Source organism: Neolamprologus brichardi, chromosome 14, assembly GCF_056152115.1.
Source record: "Neolamprologus brichardi isolate AB-2024 chromosome 14, ASM5615211v1, whole genome shotgun sequence".
In the NCBI taxonomy this organism is placed as follows: domain Eukaryota; kingdom Metazoa; phylum Chordata; class Actinopteri; order Cichliformes; family Cichlidae; genus Neolamprologus; species Neolamprologus brichardi.
Genome location: NC_142117.1, coordinates 31,008,599 through 31,025,113, shown reverse-complemented (window position 1 = coordinate 31,025,113; position 16,515 = coordinate 31,008,599). Strand labels below are relative to the sequence as shown.

The 16,515-nt window shown below is 38.2% G+C and overlaps 1 protein-coding gene and 2 long non-coding RNA genes across 5 annotated transcripts; 1 reads left to right on the top strand and 2 right to left on the bottom strand.

Annotated features, from left to right (window-relative positions):
• Nucleotides 1–3,234: 3,234 nt before the first annotated feature.
• On the top strand, nt 3,235–11,998 carry spartb (spartin b). 3 transcript variants are annotated; one of them, XM_006796581.3, is made up of 8 exons: nt 3,235–3,321; nt 3,964–4,789; nt 7,233–7,430; nt 8,335–8,494; nt 8,624–8,818; nt 8,911–9,069; nt 9,851–9,941; nt 10,914–11,998. In XM_006796581.3, exons 2-8 carry the CDS (start codon nt 3,968–3,970, stop codon nt 11,116–11,118), a joined length of 1,830 nt encoding a protein of 609 aa, XP_006796644.2. In that variant the 5' UTR covers nt 3,235–3,321; nt 3,964–3,967; the 3' UTR covers nt 11,119–11,998. The 3 variants fall into 3 exon arrangements, with proteins under 3 accessions (XP_006796644.2, XP_006796643.2, XP_006796645.2); XM_006796580.2 differs by lacking the exon at nt 3,235–3,321 and adding an exon at nt 3,330–3,497; XM_006796582.3 differs by lacking the exon at nt 3,235–3,321 and adding an exon at nt 3,330–3,497 and having other exon boundaries at nt 10,128–11,055.
• Nucleotides 11,999–14,903: 2,905 nt separating this feature from the next.
• Nucleotides 14,904–15,394, bottom strand: LOC102787772 (uncharacterized). The gene is made up of 3 exons (XR_437132.2): nt 15,309–15,394; nt 15,056–15,200; nt 14,904–14,967 (listed from the first exon to the last, which is right to left on the bottom strand). It is a non-coding gene; the product is annotated as an uncharacterized LOC102787772 (long non-coding RNA).
• On the bottom strand, nt 15,395–16,374 carry LOC148098978 (uncharacterized). Its single transcript, XR_015720041.1, has 3 exons — nt 16,328–16,374; nt 15,513–15,564; nt 15,395–15,420 (listed from the first exon to the last, which is right to left on the bottom strand). It is a non-coding gene; the product is annotated as an uncharacterized LOC148098978 (long non-coding RNA).
• Between the last annotated feature and the right edge of the window lie 141 nt (nt 16,375–16,515).

The following is a 16,515-nucleotide window of genomic DNA, read 5'->3' as shown; positions in this document are numbered from 1 at the left end:
GTGTCTGGTTCTTCCAAATAACTTCTTAAATAACTCATTTTATAGCTGCTTAATCTGACTTTTATCTTATAAACTCAAAACTGAAACTCCCCAAAAAAGCAGATTGCTGAATTTAAGTTACTTGAATAATTGAGGATCAGCAAAGCCAAAAACCCACATGCATATCATTTGAGTGTTGGCTGGGATGTAATTCCTCATTAATCATTGTGCATGTGTTTCAGTAGCTCCATGAGTACTGAAATGTCAAAGTCTGTTTACACAAAGAATTCAAATAACCTGTTTTTGGTTAAAACAAATCTTAATGTTGCAACTCTTCACGAAAACAGCGAAAACAGCAAGACTAACAGTCATACTCTCTCTGTTATGCCACCTCTAACTTTTAGTTTGTGCTGCACGAATGATAATTTAATAATTATCATTATCATTTAATAATTTTTAACTGTTCAAAAATGGATTATTAAGACAATTCTGATGTCCACATAGAAAAACATTGCTGTGACCAAACTAAATCCATGATCTATAGATCTAAAGCAAATCACTCTTCCAAAATGGTAACCCATACATATGTTGCTCATATGTGGGCCAACCTTAACAACAGAAGACAATGTTTTACCAGCCTGTTCCAGCTACAGACATTAGTCAACCTCTCGGTGAAGCGGAACAAATTCAAAATTTCCCCATCTGGTAATATAATCAAAGTAAAGACAGGCGACCTGTTTCTAGTGCACTCAGTACAACTGGACGAGAACTACAGTAAAGCAGAGTATGATGCACATACAATTCAATGAGATGAATAATAAACTATAACTAACTTCAGAAAACAAAGTCGGTAATAAGAGAATGAAAAACAGATTTCTTTTTTATTCACTTTGAGCACAGTTCTTATTAAGTATGACCTTCACATGTTAAGGACTGGAGCTCAGATTCTTTGAACATCAGCTTGGCCTCGGGCATGACAGAGTTGAAAATAGTGAGCTAAAGCTGCACTGGATTAACACCGCAACATGTGTGAAGAGCATGTCCAGTCTGGTCCCAGTGTTTTGGCATCTGTGCTCAGTGAATACTGGGAATCTGTCAAACTGGAGATTAGACTTGTTGAGCTATTTTCCAGGGTCACAGCAGCTAAGAAACTGATGAGAGTCAGACTAGTAAAACAAAAACATAAGCGATTCAGAAAAAGTTCATTCTTAGTAAATTATGCATGTTGATTTGTTCTTATTGCTTTTAAAATGCTTGTAGGTTTCTGCTGTTTGATGGCGACATGCTAGGTAATTTCATAGTCATTAGAGGCACATTTGAACCAAGCTCCATGTCTAATCATTCCCATGATTAAACAAAATGTTTCAACTATGAAGGATGTTAAATGTTTTTGATTAGATTGAACTCAGAGCAACATAAAAACTGTGCCGTTTTCACCACCTCATACTCAAAATCTATGTTTGAGGTAGGATTTGACTCCCTCTGGTGTGCAGTTTCAAAAATCTGAAATCTAGTCACTGAAGGATCTATGGCCAACGTGACATGTTTTTAAAATCCATAACAAATCTTCTCTTTTCGTTAGTATATTTGTAGATAAATTTATTATTGTCCTTGGGGGCTCAATAACATGTGTTAGCAATTTCAATGAGTCCTTTGCAGAGTGTTGAAAGAAGAAGAACAACAAGAAGTGGGCATGTCCTATCTGAGTCACTTTCTTCTCCTCTGGAAATATTTTACAACATTTGTATCAACATTTTGATGAACCAGCATAATTTTCTGTCTAGTCGGTCAACGGTTCGTCTGAACATTAAAATGATTTAGCACCGGTAAACAGAATCCTCAGTTTCACAGCTGCTGTGAGTGTTCAGTAAACAGGAAACGGTCACTGAGCAGATTAATGTTTCAGCTTTCTCAACAGCTGGGTGACCCGAGGTCAGCTCAGACATCTGAGGTATAAAAGAGGCTTTCGGGAATCTGTTTTCATTTTTTTGTTGAATACATTCATTTGAGTTACATTAATGAAAACATATCCATTTTGTTACTTTAATTGGTGATCACCTATTAAACTAACCCATGCATGTCTTTGGATTATGGGAGCAAGCTTGAGTAAGCTGCAGACACAGGAATAGCAGGCAATCTTCAGTGCATAGTTTGAGTTTGGACATCAAGCTCAAGGGTCATGACACAGCCCAAACTCTCTCAGGCAAATGTTCTTGTGATTTCTTGTAAGGTCCAGGCTACGGGGAGGCCAATCCATGACCGATAGTGCTCCATTGTGCATTTTTCTAAACAAGTATTGTAGCCGGCTAAGGGGAGGAGCCACTAGCTTAAAGACTCATGGGTCTGTTCATCTGACATTCACGTGTTACGTTACATAGTTATAACAGCTATTCCAGTTATCTTGATCTGTTGTTGTTGTTATTGTTAATGTTTAACATTATTGCAGCTGTTTTCTGTATTGATTGTGGTCAGCAATGGCTACCATGACTAAGACTGCTGTACCAGTTAATGACCACTGTTGTGATTTAGGGTGATGCAATCAACAGATACATACTGGTAATTGAAAAGTGTAAGAAACACAGGGTCTCCAGGTCAAACTAGAGATCTCTGTCTCCTTTTTGGCTTACCTTTCCAACAGTAAAATATCACTGTAATGGCAGCATGTTTGGTATACTGTGATGCTGAAAAATCAACATATTGCAGCCACATGCTTACCTGATGGTATTGCATGTCAGATCAAAATTAGAATTTTCTGCATTCATAGTGCATCATCCAAGATTTCCCCAAAATTTGGTTAATAGCTTCAAAGAAAAAAATTATAAATATTTTTAACAAACAAACAAACAAAACAAAAACCTTAGCATGGCTTGAGACTGTTGAAAATGCTGCATTGTGATCTTGCTTTTTATCATAAGTTCAGCTATTGCATTATTGATTAGAAGTCCTAAAAGGTGTCTCTTTATTAATATTAAGAAATATATTTACACTGCCACCGCATCATTCAGTCACCGTTTTTGAATCTATATGGAAGTGTATAATGTGTATAAGTGCATAATTTCTGCTTGATATTAATGGAACTGAAATTTGATTTAATGGAAAATAAATTGTTGCAGTTTCTCACTATGACCAATAGATGGAAGTGTCCCCTTATTCAAATGGTTCATTTGTCAGTAGAAGCTATTTGAGTGGGTGCTTAGTGACCTCTTGTGGTTATAGTGGCGAACTACAAAAATTGTCAAGTTTAGGTGGCGTTTCACTACTTCCGGTATCTATGTTTTTTTAAAAGGGGGCTGACATGTGATCGTATTGGGCACGTCGGTCGTGGAACTTTTGCTTTGAAAGGTCAGTAATGACCTCATGACACCACTTGGCACTCCTTTACTTTAGGGAGTCGTCCAGCAGCGAAGTCTAGTTTATTTACTCAGGTTGCTGATTGAAGTTAACACTCTTTGCTAGCTAGGAGGAACGTTAGCAGGCCAATTAATAAGCTGTTCTTTGGTGTTTTTCCGCTCACTAAGGTAAGAGCTAATATCATTCGCTATTAGGTGAGTTGGAGCTAGCTGACAGCTAGTTGTTATCACTAATTACGACTTCACATGTTATATATAGATATGTTGCTGTCGGTACACTAAAATCGTGGCATAGCTCCTGACTTTGTCCGAACGCAGATGTTAGCTCTTGTTGATCTGTGTTAGCAAGTTTAACATGAGGATTAGTGTGTTTAAAGCCTGTTTTAGTGGATTGTTTTAAACCAGTAACACTGACGTACGTAACAAAAATAAACCAGGTAACATGTGATCTAGAAAGACCAAAAGGGCCATTTTCGCGATGCGTTTCACTTCTAAGTTGGGGTCGAAGTTAAGTAAGCAGTAAATATCATTTGAATAACCTTTAGCCCTTTCAAAGTCTATCCAAGATAATCATTTCCCTGCATGTGCTGTACTTAATAGAAATTTACGTGTAAATCCAATTGTCTTGTTTCAGAGCAATGGAGAAAGCTAAACAAGATGCATTTGATAATGCCAGACTTCAAGTGATCAAAGATGGCTATGAAAGGGCCTTCGAGTGCATCAATAAAGGACTCACTGCAGATGAAGCTGGAGACAAGAGTAAGGCCCTGGAGCTCTACAAGAAAGGACGACAGCACCTTCTTAGGGCTATCAGTGTGCCTTCGAAGGGGGAAGAGTGTGTTGGCAACTCCTGGGAATCAGCAAGGCAGATGCAGCAGAAGATGCAGGAGACCCTGAACAACATCACCACCCGCATGGCCATACTAGAGACCAGCTCTGACTCTGAATCTGCAGTATCTGCCCCTGATGCAACAAGCACTTCTGCAAAAGGTCTCTACCCAGGACTTCCCACCACAGAGAAGCCAGCACGGCCACCTCCACCAGACATTCCTTCTGCTAATGGTCAGCCAGCTAGAGCTGTAGGAGGTTTGCCTCCAAGCGGAGGAGTGGGTCTACCCCTCTCACCTACCAGACCCTCTGCAGTTCCTGCCGAACAGCCTCCAGCCTACTCTCCTCAGGCGGCCGATGGTCACATATCAGTCTCATATGGAACAGATTCAGGGGAGATGTCATTGGTCGGGGAAGAGTTCTACAGTCATACATCTAACTCGACACCTTCCCCTCAGAGCATAGGTGAAGATGGAGAGGAGCTGCTGTACATTCCCAACGGTGTGCAGATATTTTTTGTCACACCTGAGGGGCAAGTGAGCGCTCCCTCATACCCTGGCTACCTGCGGCTGGTGAGGTTTACCAGCGATCACTCAGACAGAGTGCCTAATCGACCACCAGCATTTCTGCAGGTAAGAGAGGAAAAAAAAAATAAATATATATATATATATATATATATATATATATATATATATATATATATATATATCTTTTTACTTTGTTATTTTAAAATGACACATTCATGTGGTGTTAAGCAATCACTCAAAAAAATATGTTATCAATTCTCCTTCTTTTTCTTTTTTGTGTCCCTTTACCCGATTTCATAAGATGTTTGCTCAATTTCTTAACATCCGCATTACAGTGAGTCATCAGCAGAGGGACATAGGCCGGTTAAAGATCAATGTCCATCCTCCTAAGAACAGAGTCATGTGAGGGTTGTTTACCTAATGCCCTAGTCCCAGTAGGTAGGTTTATGGCTATGATGTCATCCTCGGGGGAATCCCAGACATGAATCAGATTTGGGGCACATGTGACAGTATTCAGAAAAAGAAATGAAGTTATTTGGAGTGTTCATATGTGTAGGGATGTGCACTATGCCAAGATGATGTGTGAACTTAATTTTCCGTTTTAAAAAGAAAATGACAATAGCTAGGAGCTAGATGGGCATGCAGCTCCCAAACTGACAGGTGTGTCTAAATGTATTTTAATATGAATGAAAAAGTATAAAGTTTTTTTTTTAGTAGGAGGTGGGATTTTTTGTGTGTGTGTTTGTTTGTTTTTTTACACATTTAAAACTAAAGCAGTGTTTGAACATTAATATCTCAAAGACCTTTAAAGATGAAAACCTTAACCTTTACCTGTAAATTGATTGAGGATGTGCACTTAAAGCCGAATACACCGGAACATGGTGTGGGCTAGTTAAAAGATGGAGAAAAAAAAATTAAAAACCAGAATTTTCTAGGAAGCTAGAGTACCCACACCTGCACCACCTGTTTCATAAAATGTGTAGAATCACATATTAACATGAAATTTTTAGTCACAAAAATAAATAAAACACTGTTATTAGGTAATGGGTTTTTTGTTTTTTGTTTTTTTTTTTTTTATTGGGGGGGGGATTTTTTAACATATCACATGGGGCGTGAATCTTCACAGATGAGCATGATGTAGTTTGAGATGCTTTCCAGATTTTTCTTTTTCTTTTGACTTGCAATAAGTTGGTTAATAAAAACCAACGATGCAGTGAAATCAAAGGTTGTGAGGTGTTTTGAACTGCCAAGTTGGATTTGTAAAGGTCAACACCGCAACCAGTCAATAATAAGATAAGAAAGGGTTTGGAGGTATGTACACAGCTTAAGCTCTTTATTAAGAGACTAAATCAATAACACCAAATGTCTCTAACCTATTCAGGATTATTTGTTATGATTACATTTGCCTTTCATGCCACTGGTGTCATGAGACTAAAATTTGCCTATTCAGTGGGGGGATTTCCCAGGTGTTATTGAAAGTGTGTGACATCAGTGATTCACATGAGTGCAAGTAATTACGTAAACCCAGCTTACACAGTTATGCTCTGTAATCTTGTTAGACATGCAGCAATCACAGGATGACTGTGTACTCTAGTTTGTCTCACTGTGTTGTGGACTCCTCAGAAGCACCATTTGTAAAACCAGGATTCATTCAAGGTTTTGAAAACCTCTAGTAAAACAAAATGTCTGCAGGCTTCTTTCTCCTGTTAAATGTTACTTTCACCTCAATTCACTTACTATACTATATTACACACATCATTTCATATCATAGTATACCTGTTTTGATTTGTTTTTAATCACATTTTCTAGGGCTGTTCATATAACGATATATATATCGGATGATGATATAAAAACATCTATCGTTTCATTTTACGCTATCGTTTGTTTCGTGGTGTCGCAAAATAAACTGTTTACGGCAATATTTTTTCATCGTGGCTATATTAATTTCTTAAAGTTCTCTCTTTCTCTTATATTTAATATAACCACACTACTGACGGACAAGCGCCTGTTTTTATGCGTTGTGGTTAGCAGCAACGACGGTAACAGCATCGCGTGTCCGCTTGTTTATGTTCCACATAAACCTTTCACAATAAAGCTCAAGATCCTGTTGAGACTTTTCAAAATAAACTGAATCACGTGAAAGAGCAGATTGTTTACGGATGAGAAGTAAAAAAAGAGCCGCCAGGTGCTAAAAAATAAACCTTAGACTCAAACGTTAGAACAGGCTTTTCCCCGCAGCACGCCGTGTAATAAATACTTACAAAGAAAACAGCGGCCGTTACAACTTATGTCTAAAAATGTATCGTTTCATGCATCGGTTAAAACACTTGACTCCAGCTACATGACGCGCAGCTGGAAACACTTCCCGCAAGTCGAGCTGCCCGAGATTCACAGAATTTACAGAAAATGTTACATTTTTGTGATTTATATCGTTATCGGATGATAGAATTCTTATATCGGGATTTGAGATTTTGGTCATATCGCATAGCCCTAACATTTTCCATCTGTTGCATTCTTTATTTTCTTCACTTTCTTTTGATCCTGGCAGGTGTGTGACTGGCTGTACCCTCTCATGGCCATGAACTCTCCAGTGTTACTCTGTAACACTGGTGTGTTTATGTTTCCGGACATGATGGCACCAGCTCCAGGGTATTATGTGGGAGTGGTTTTGTCCTCTGAGCTCCCTGCTACAGACAGAGGACTGTTTCAGGACCTGTTGTCCCAGATGACAGATCTGAGGGTTCAGGTCAGTGTGTTTCACTGTGGTTAGATCTGCAACAGCATGAAATATTTGGTATTATCTGGCAAACAATTGCAAACAGAGACCAGGCTGTAAGGCCTGTGTTTCCCAAACAGAAGAGTCTGTGGCTAAATATATCCCCAAACAGAGATCATGCTGTGTTTGATTTCTGTGTTTAAAGAAATAACAATATATATATATTTTTTTTAAACTAGAAAATCTAAACGTTCCCAACTTCAGATTTTTTAAATTCCAGTTTAATTGTTTTGTTGATTCTTACACAAACAATACTTTTGATGCTGCACTCTGCTATATTGTTGGCTTGCAATAAAACTCTTGCTGCTGCTTATTTCTGATCTAGCAGCCCTCCCCAAATTACCCCTGCCTCAGCGTTGTGGGGATTTGACTCAGGCAGGTGAGGAGAATTAATCAGTTATAATGCTCTTATCTGCAGCAGTTAGAACCTCAGAGCTTCAGCTGAAAGACAAGTGCCAGTTTAGCCATGATGGAGGTGTCATTTTGATTGGAGTGACACCAGGCAAGGTCATTTTTAATGAATGCACACAGGCTAATTGTCAAATGGAGGTGATATCACATCAGAAAGTAAGCAATTTTTAAATTTCTTTATTATTCAGTCTAATAGGATACCAGAGGTTTTTAGCTCAAATCTTTCGTTACAGCAGAGAGATGTTTTTAAAATGGCAGTCTGTTTGAGAGCAAACAAATAGCGCATTGTAATGAGGAGTGCAGAATGAGAGGATGCATTGTGTGCCTTGGGGGGTTACTGGGAGACGAACATCTGAAGTTAGATGTGTGCAGCTTCCACAAGTTGTCCAAAGTATTTCTTATTTTCATCCCACACTGTCTGTCTTCATTCTGCACTGGCTAACCAATGTGTCTCTATGATCAGGCTCCAGAAGAAGCTGCAGATACCATTAATCTCAGCCAGAAGGTGTCTATTGATACACCTGAGCAACCAGCAGAGGCTCCTGCAGAGACTCCAGCAGAGACCGAAGAGGAAAAGACTTTACCCGAATGGAGTGAAAAGGTGGCAAATGGGATCCTGACAGGTAAGCAGTGTCTCTTAAATTTTTAATATCATTGTTTTACAAAGTTAGGAGTTAGTTTGGAATTGGATTGTTTATGAATATAGGTCAGCAGTCCTCACTAACGCTGTCTGCCCTGTGTGATCCTGTCAGGTGCATCCTGGCTAAGCTGGGGACTGGTCAAAGGAGCTGAGTACACGGGCATAGCTATTCACAAAGGGGCAGCTAAACTCAGAGAACATATCACTCCAGAGGACAAACCCACCCCCGTCAGCCCCACAGTCACAAAAGGCCTCCATGTTGCCAAGCAAGCTACAGGAGGAGCTGTCAAAGTCAGCCAGTTTCTAGGTCATTAAGTCATCTTCAGTCAGCATTTTTTACTGCCCTTGAGTGGTAATTTGGCAGTGAACTTATAATTTACTAATGCTTTCTTACTGCAGTGGATGGCGTGTGCTCTGTTGCTAGCTGCGTGGGTCGAGAGTTGGCTCCACATGTGAAAAAACACGGAGGCAAGCTGATCCCAGAGTCTATGAAGAAGGATAAAGATGGGCGTTCCAACATTGATGGAGCCATGGTGGTGGCTGCAAGTGGTGTGCAAGGTAAAGTTAATTTTCACTTTGTATTCTTTAAAACATGTTTTTTTTTTTGGGTTTGTTTGTTTGTTTGTTTTAATTAAAAAACATATTTTTTAATGTTTGTGCTTTTATATATACACAGATGTTTTTGAAAAGACCTTTTGGTCATTATCACATGACCAGAAATTAAAAAAAATAGATAAATAAGAGCGCTTCTATGACAAATGCATAGAGCAGGGGTGGGCAACTCCAGGCCTCGAGGGCCAGTGTCCCTGCAGGTTTTAGATGCGTCCTTGAACCAACACAGATGATTTAAGTGGCTAAATTAGCTCCTCAACATATCCTGAAGTTCTCCAGAGGCCTGTTAATGAACTAACCATGTGATTCAGGTGTGTTGACCCAAGGTGAGATCTAAAACCTGCAGGACACTGGCCCTCGATGCCTGGATTTGCCCACCCCTGGTGTAGAGGATAGTATTCAGATTAAAACACTTCAGCTGTGCTGTGTATTATCATGCACTGGCAGAGAGCATGGTAAAAAAGCATTTTTTGTTTTGCTTTTCCTGCATCGGCCACCTGTCCTTTTCACCAGGTTTGGCACCCTCTGACTTTGCCCTCTTTCCCAAAATTCAGCTTGAATGTCTGCTGTGTAAAATAGCAGCTATTCTGGAAATGTTACAGTAAAAGACACGCTTCAGGGGGATTTTGTCCAATCTGAATCTGATGTATTTCATTATTACCCTTTGCATAAATGTATCTACCGTTACAAACAAACACATACAAATAATACTCTTATGTTTTCCCAGGATTTGCAACCATGTGGACAGGTTTGGAAGTAGCAGCAAAGGACATAGCTACAAGTGTAGCTTCAGAAACAGTGACCACCGTAAAACACAAGTAAGAAATTAAATAAATATAGTTTAATTACTTCTGACTACTGTCACTGCTTGAATGTGCACCTGTGCAATTTTTTGAACAGCACTGCTCGCGAGACGGGTTTTTGATGTGTATGTTGTAAATGACTGCATACATTGTGTAAGCAAAAACCAAAAGTGCACTCACTCTCTTCAATTTGCTTTGCAGATTTAGGGGTCTACAAAACAACTCTGACACTCCTAATGAGACAAAGTGTAATTTTTCCTGATTCTCCACAACTGTTTAATGCTTTGCACTTCTAATTGTGCACATAACACAAGCTTCTGGGTTTTTTTTGTTCTCTTTAACAAAGCACTCTTCAGCCCTATGCTGTACCAGTTCACTCCCTTTTCTTGTGTGCCAATTTGGATTACGGGGCCTCTTTAAGTGATTCCACTGATTTCTAACAGTGTTTCTCAAGGAAATGTTCTAATTGACAGTATTTTCATCCTGCCTGCCTCAACGGGTTCTCGTGTTCTAAGAAATTCTGCAAAATGGTTATCAGATATCTTCACATCAGAGTTAAAAACTGGTTTCAGGAGGGAAATTCTTAAAATGTTCTTATAATGATGAAAATCTGCCGTACTGTTTCTTTCTTTGAATACGTTTTTGGCTTCGTTAGGCATTCCTGGGTAATCACTAAGCTGGACTCTACAGTATTAAATTGGCTTTGTTTTTGCATGCATGTGTCAATACAAGTTGATTTGGTTAGAATTTGTAAATGAAATTGGCCAAAAAAGATCTTCCCATTTGCTTCCAATTGGGTAAAATTGCCTACATTCTGGCAAACAAATGTATTTATTCCAGATTGCACACTTGCATGCACTTGCAACCCTCACTCCCTCACAGAAATTCACTCGACGCATGATGGCATCTTTACAGTCTTTGCACTACATATTAATTAATGAATTCTTCCCATACCCTCTCCTCCCCGCCTCTCGCTCTGACCTGAAGGTATGGAGCAGCGGCAGGACAAGCCACAGACCACGCTGTCAATTCTGCCATTAATGTCGGTATCACTGCCTTTAATGTTGACAACCTGGGGATCAAAGCTGTGGTGAAAAGGACTGGCAGGCACACAGCGCAAGCACTTTTGGAAGACTACAAGATTCAGAAAAAACCTGAAAATGGGACTCAAGTGGAGAAGTTGGAGAAATAGCTGGTAGTGTCCTGCCTCATTCCCACAGCAATGCCTTAAAACAAAATTTGTAATTTCTATTAAATCATTCTATATTTAATATTCTTTATTTATAAAACTGGTTCTAGATTTACAAGGTAACTACTGATTATATTCATATCCTATAGTTTGATACTGCTTGGAACTTGCACTTTAATATTTATGTAATACAGGAAGATTGGACATAAACGTGAAGGACCTGAAAATGATATAATACACACCAAAAGATTAATTATAAATGATACAATATCCTACGTAACATTTAATTCATTTTGAACTGTTTAACACTGCTGTTTGTATGAAGAAAGCTTTGTTCTTGAATAGAGACATAATTATTTAATATTCATTTGTGTGTTTCCCATAATAGCAAATGTGTTTTAAACAAAAGATGATGAAATATGTGTGTGCATATTTACTTGCACATATATTTAAGACCAAAGTAATACCAGCTGTACTGTTTCACTATGGTGTTGAAAATGTCAAGTTATCACTGCTTCTAACTGTGCCTTCAAATATCAAATGATAATGTTAAAAATTAACATTTCAAGCTCCAAAATTTGACTAAAACACAACAGATTATGTATGTAGTCTCTCTATACTCAATCAGTAACCAGTAAGATGTAAATGCATCTCAGGAGTCTAAAAGATGTTGTGCTCCAGTCTGCAGGGCTTGCTTCTGTATTTTCGACTTAGTTGTAGCCATGTTATTTTTAAATGTGGCTTATTGTATTTCATTAAAAAAATCACTGTAATATGTAAACAGATATCCCGAAGAGTATTTGTAATGTTTAAATGGCCTCTAGTTGCACATTGAGATTTTGTTCCCAGCTGAATTACTCAATAAAGATGAAGACTAAATGAAGCATCCTTAGGAGTCTAAAGTAAATGTTTTGTGCCAGCAGAAGTGCATATTTGCGAGTGCAGTCAATTACTTTTAATTCCTCAGGAGTTGGGTAGTTAAGTGTGAACCATGAGCCTAGTACCTCCACCTAGTGGCGACCATTCGGTCAAGCTTAATTTAACCATGTACATTCATGTCTCCTGAATGGAGACAGCAAAGGAAATGGGTGATCCAGATTAGTTTTCTTCTTTAATACCAGCTAAACAAGAGGTAAAATTAAGTGCAGGTACAAAGAGTGTTGTGAAAAAGTCTTGAGCCAGCCCCTTAGTTACTTTTGCTTCCCAGGAGCCAGACTTTGTCATTTTTATTTAGTTATTAAAGTGGTCTTGACCAGTAGTTCTCCAGGCTTCCTGGAAATATTCCAAACCTTTTTCAGATATTGGCTGCCTTTCAACCATTTTCAGTCCAGTTCTTGTACTTGACAATTTTAGAGGAATGTTTAAAACTACTTAACACAAAATTTAAGTACAAAAGAAATGTTTTGTGCTTAAGATTGATAAGCAACATTCATGCAATTAAAAAGGCTTCTAACTCGAGGGATGAATCAGTGTTGTCTCTACGGGCAAAGAACCAGTTTTAAACTTTATCTTTAGGCACTTTGTTACCTTTAGCCTGTCACAAAAAAAACAATTTCTTCAGCCTTAGTTTGCAGAATTCTCATCAGAAATTGTCTCAGTGAAAGGGTGGCTGACAAGAAGCCATTCTTAAGGAAAGGAAACTGGGGGGAAAGGCTGAGGTGTGCTAAATTATACAAGAACTGGACTGGACTGCAAATTGGATCTTATGGCATGAGTAATCCATATTTGAAAAAATTTGGTTCAAATCGGATGTACAGAGGTCAGCTGGAAAAGGGTACTGCAGGGAGTGTTTATAGCCACCTGTAAAACACGATGGAGGGTCAGTCATGGTTTGGTGCTCCTTTTTTTTTTTTTTTATGAACAAAAGTTTTGGTCCACTATGCAACACTGTTTATAAAAGAGGGTAATTTTCCAGCATGATAATACAGTAAAAGCACAGCTGGAGGGAAAACACACACACACACACACAATGGAATACTATCAGTCATACACTAGCCTCCCCAGAGCCCATACATCAGCATGACTGAAGGAGTACGGGATTATCTTAACTGAACGGAACAAAAGCAGCCAACATCCAAAGGAAAGATTTGAATGTCCTTCGAGAAGCCTGGAGAACTATTCCTGATGACTACTTCATAAAGTTGCAAGAAAGCTTGCCTGAGAGTGTTCAGGCTGTGAAGAAGAAAAAAGACGTTCCTAAGTACTGAGGTTCAAGCTTGTCAGAATTTAACAAATTAAAATATACTGCATTTCCATTAATGTTTGTACATTTCACTGATTACTGTATCATTTCTTATTTTGTAAAAAAAAAAAAAAAAAAAAAAAAAAAAGGGTTTAAGACTTACACATATTGAATATTTACATTCAGTACATAAATTTTTCCATTTATTTCAGGAGCTTAAAGATTTTTCAACTGATAAGATGCCATATCTTTATCTAGATTAAATGCTTTGAGGTTTCTAGTGGAAATTATGACTCATCTTTACTATAATTCTTACAATGCTGCACTGAAAAATTAAAGATGTTACTCAATATGAAAAGAAATGTAATCTGCAACAGTCTGACAATGCAGGGGGACAAATGCAAACATTTATCAAATATTGGCAAAACACATTTAATGAAGTCTGCAGACCTAACTGCATAAAGACCTCATGGTGTTGCTATAAGCTAATCATTTTGAAACTTTCTGTATATGCATTTACTTTTTGTCAGCATCACTGCGGTCTAAACACATTTTATACGCAAATTAAAATAAAAAGGAAAGAAAAAAATACAGCCGTCTCTCTACTAGCTGGCCATTTAAAACTGCAAAGTTGCAGTAACTTTGTACTTAATCAGGACCTGTTTCAGGGGAAAGGACAAAATCTACAAGATTAGGACAAGTTACTGCTATTCAAAAGCAAATCGAGCCAAAGTGGACTAACCACATCACACTGACTGTCTGTTAAAGGGCTACTGCAGTTGTCACAGTCTGGGAAAAGTCTTGAATCGCACAAAGCTTCTGAAACTGCAAGAGTGAGGTCATCAGAGCTTGAAAGTTCACTTTGAAGTTTACATGGTGGGATAAGTAGTTGGCTTGTAAAATCTTCTACTGATACAATGTCAGGTTGGCTAACCTGAGGTAAGTCAGTGTAACACACTTCAGTTTTTTCAGGTGGGGTACAGGCTTGGCCTCAATGACCTGATAGGAAAGTAACAGGATCCACCTGGTGAGAAGCAGCATCCCATAACATATGGCCTGAAGATGAGCTGGGTAAAAAAGTGTGGTGTGATGTGAAAACACCTGAAGTTGCATTCATAATTGCGGTGGTTGAATTTATCCAGTTATTTTCCACAAATTGAAATGAGGCAGAGAGAAATTGATCCTGGCACACTGGCAGCATTTGTCCTCGGGGAACAGTCGATTTATCCAACAATATTGGCGGCGCATGGGCTGTGGTCAGGCTCCGCGCTCGAGGAAGTGTTTCATCCATCGTCAGAGGAGTATTTGTTGTGATAGATGGCTGATTTACTTCTTTACAGAGGTCTTTCTGAGGGCATCTTGAGACACGATCTGAAATTTAGCAGTATGTTAACAAATACAACAATGTACCAATGAAATATTTTATTTATTTATTTTTTAATGAAAAACAATTCCTCACTTGACTTTTTAACAGCCGGCTTTGTCCTCTGTGAAACATTCTTTTTAAGCCTGATTGTTTTTCTGTTAGAGAAAAAACAAAAACCAGACAGTCAGCTTGGTATTCTTACCATTTAGCGAGTTCAAAACTCTTATATGGATTGTGTACCTTTTCTTTTGTGATCTCTGTATGCTTTTCCAGAAAATGCTGGAATTCATCTCAACCACTCAACCTGGGAAAGGGAAAAAAAAGAAAAGAAAAACATTAAAATGATCATAACATGTACTTATAATATTGATATCAGGATGCATTAGACCTACTTTAGACAGAATACCTGGAGGAAGAGTCTCTTTCAAATAGCTTATATAATTCGCGGTGAGCTCTAGTGTGGTTGCTATGTCTAACTGACCGTTGACGAAGGGCAGAACATCACACAAGTGTTGACAAGATGTTCTGATTTGAAGCCTGGGAACATGTCAATATGTGCAGTAAAGAAGTTATACATACAAGAAATGGCCAAGGAAGAGTTTTTGGTTGCTTTGATAGCACACCCTGGAATTGTGAAAGTCTAACCTCCGCCTCTGTTCTTTGCAGCAATGACTGATTGAAGTCTGGAGCTCACTTTTCTGTGAAGAAGGGTAGCACTTCTCCATGGTAGGTTCTTTTTTTTATCTCATCCTCGAGCCTGAGAAGAAAAATATCTCTGAATGTCATAACACATAATGACAATATATTCAGAAACTTTTAAGAAAACATCAAAATGACTTTTTTCCTTACTGCTCAGGTGCTGAAGATTTATATGACTGGAGTTTTTGGCTCCTGAGTTTGTCTGAAAGAAGTGCAACCAAAGGTTAATGTACTGTTACATACATATCATGAACTGTCAAGGTGCTGGTCTAAAGGCTGGAGTTACTTCCTTATTTTAAATAGAAACCTTTGTAAGGAGCATTAGAAAGTAAAGCTTTGTATAGACTTTGTAACCACAGCACCATACATACATTTAATGCATGAATAAAACCTTTTAATTCACGGAGTAAAACTGGAATAAAGAACAAGAAAGTAGCGTGCTACTTAAAGCCTGGACAAAACTCTTAGGCAAGAAAAGTTAGTAAATTTTGTAGCAAGTCACAAGTTGTTAATTATATTTAGAACCTTTTAGTTGTATAACCTGATGAGCGCACTTTTGTTTGCCAATAATCTTCCAAAGTTAGAGAATAACAAAGTTATGTTTTCAGCTCTTGGACAAAAGCCACACAGTAATGTGATTCTTGGCATCAGGTTTAAATTGAGAGGAAAAAAATGCTGACAAATATAAATCCAAGATGTCCAAAAATGTATTATTAACACAAGCTGTCAGCCTATGAATATATAATAATGATTTTTTTTAAAAAAAAAAAGCAAATTACTCATTAGTTGGTCGTTTGCTCATTCTTAAGTTGTGCTTTTAGTTTCCCTGTTAAAAGCGACATTAATCAGCCCCTCAGGCGCATTTCAGGAGCAGGTCCAAATGAACTTGTTAATTTCTCACATTACCAACACCTGTGTAAGCTACTCCCGTTACACACAACTGCAGTGCATTATTACCGCCATACCTGCTGACTACGTTGTTAGCGCATGCGTGAATTTTATTACTTTTTTTTTCAACGATAGTAACCGTTTAAACGAGCTAAAACACTTGCTAGAATCTAAACTTACGGTTTGATTCGAGTTTTTTTTTTTTTTTAAATTCAGTGCAAATGGTTGGTTAATTACTTAAAGAAACACTAATAGTAAGTTATTT

What these genes read in the sequence shown, in the direction of transcription:
- spartb (XM_006796581.3), top strand. Translation starts at nt 3,968, where the DNA reads ATGGAGAAAGCTAAACAAGATGCATTTGATAATGCCAGACTTCAAGTG. An exon ending in GACCACCAGCATTTCTGCAG is followed by an intron (nt 4,790 to 7,232) that starts GTAAGAGAGGAA and finishes TGATCCTGGCAG; the next exon opens with GTGTGTGACTGGCTGTACCC. An exon ending in GGCAAATGGGATCCTGACAG is followed by an intron (nt 8,495 to 8,623) that starts GTAAGCAGTGTC and finishes TGATCCTGTCAG; the next exon opens with GTGCATCCTGGCTAAGCTGG.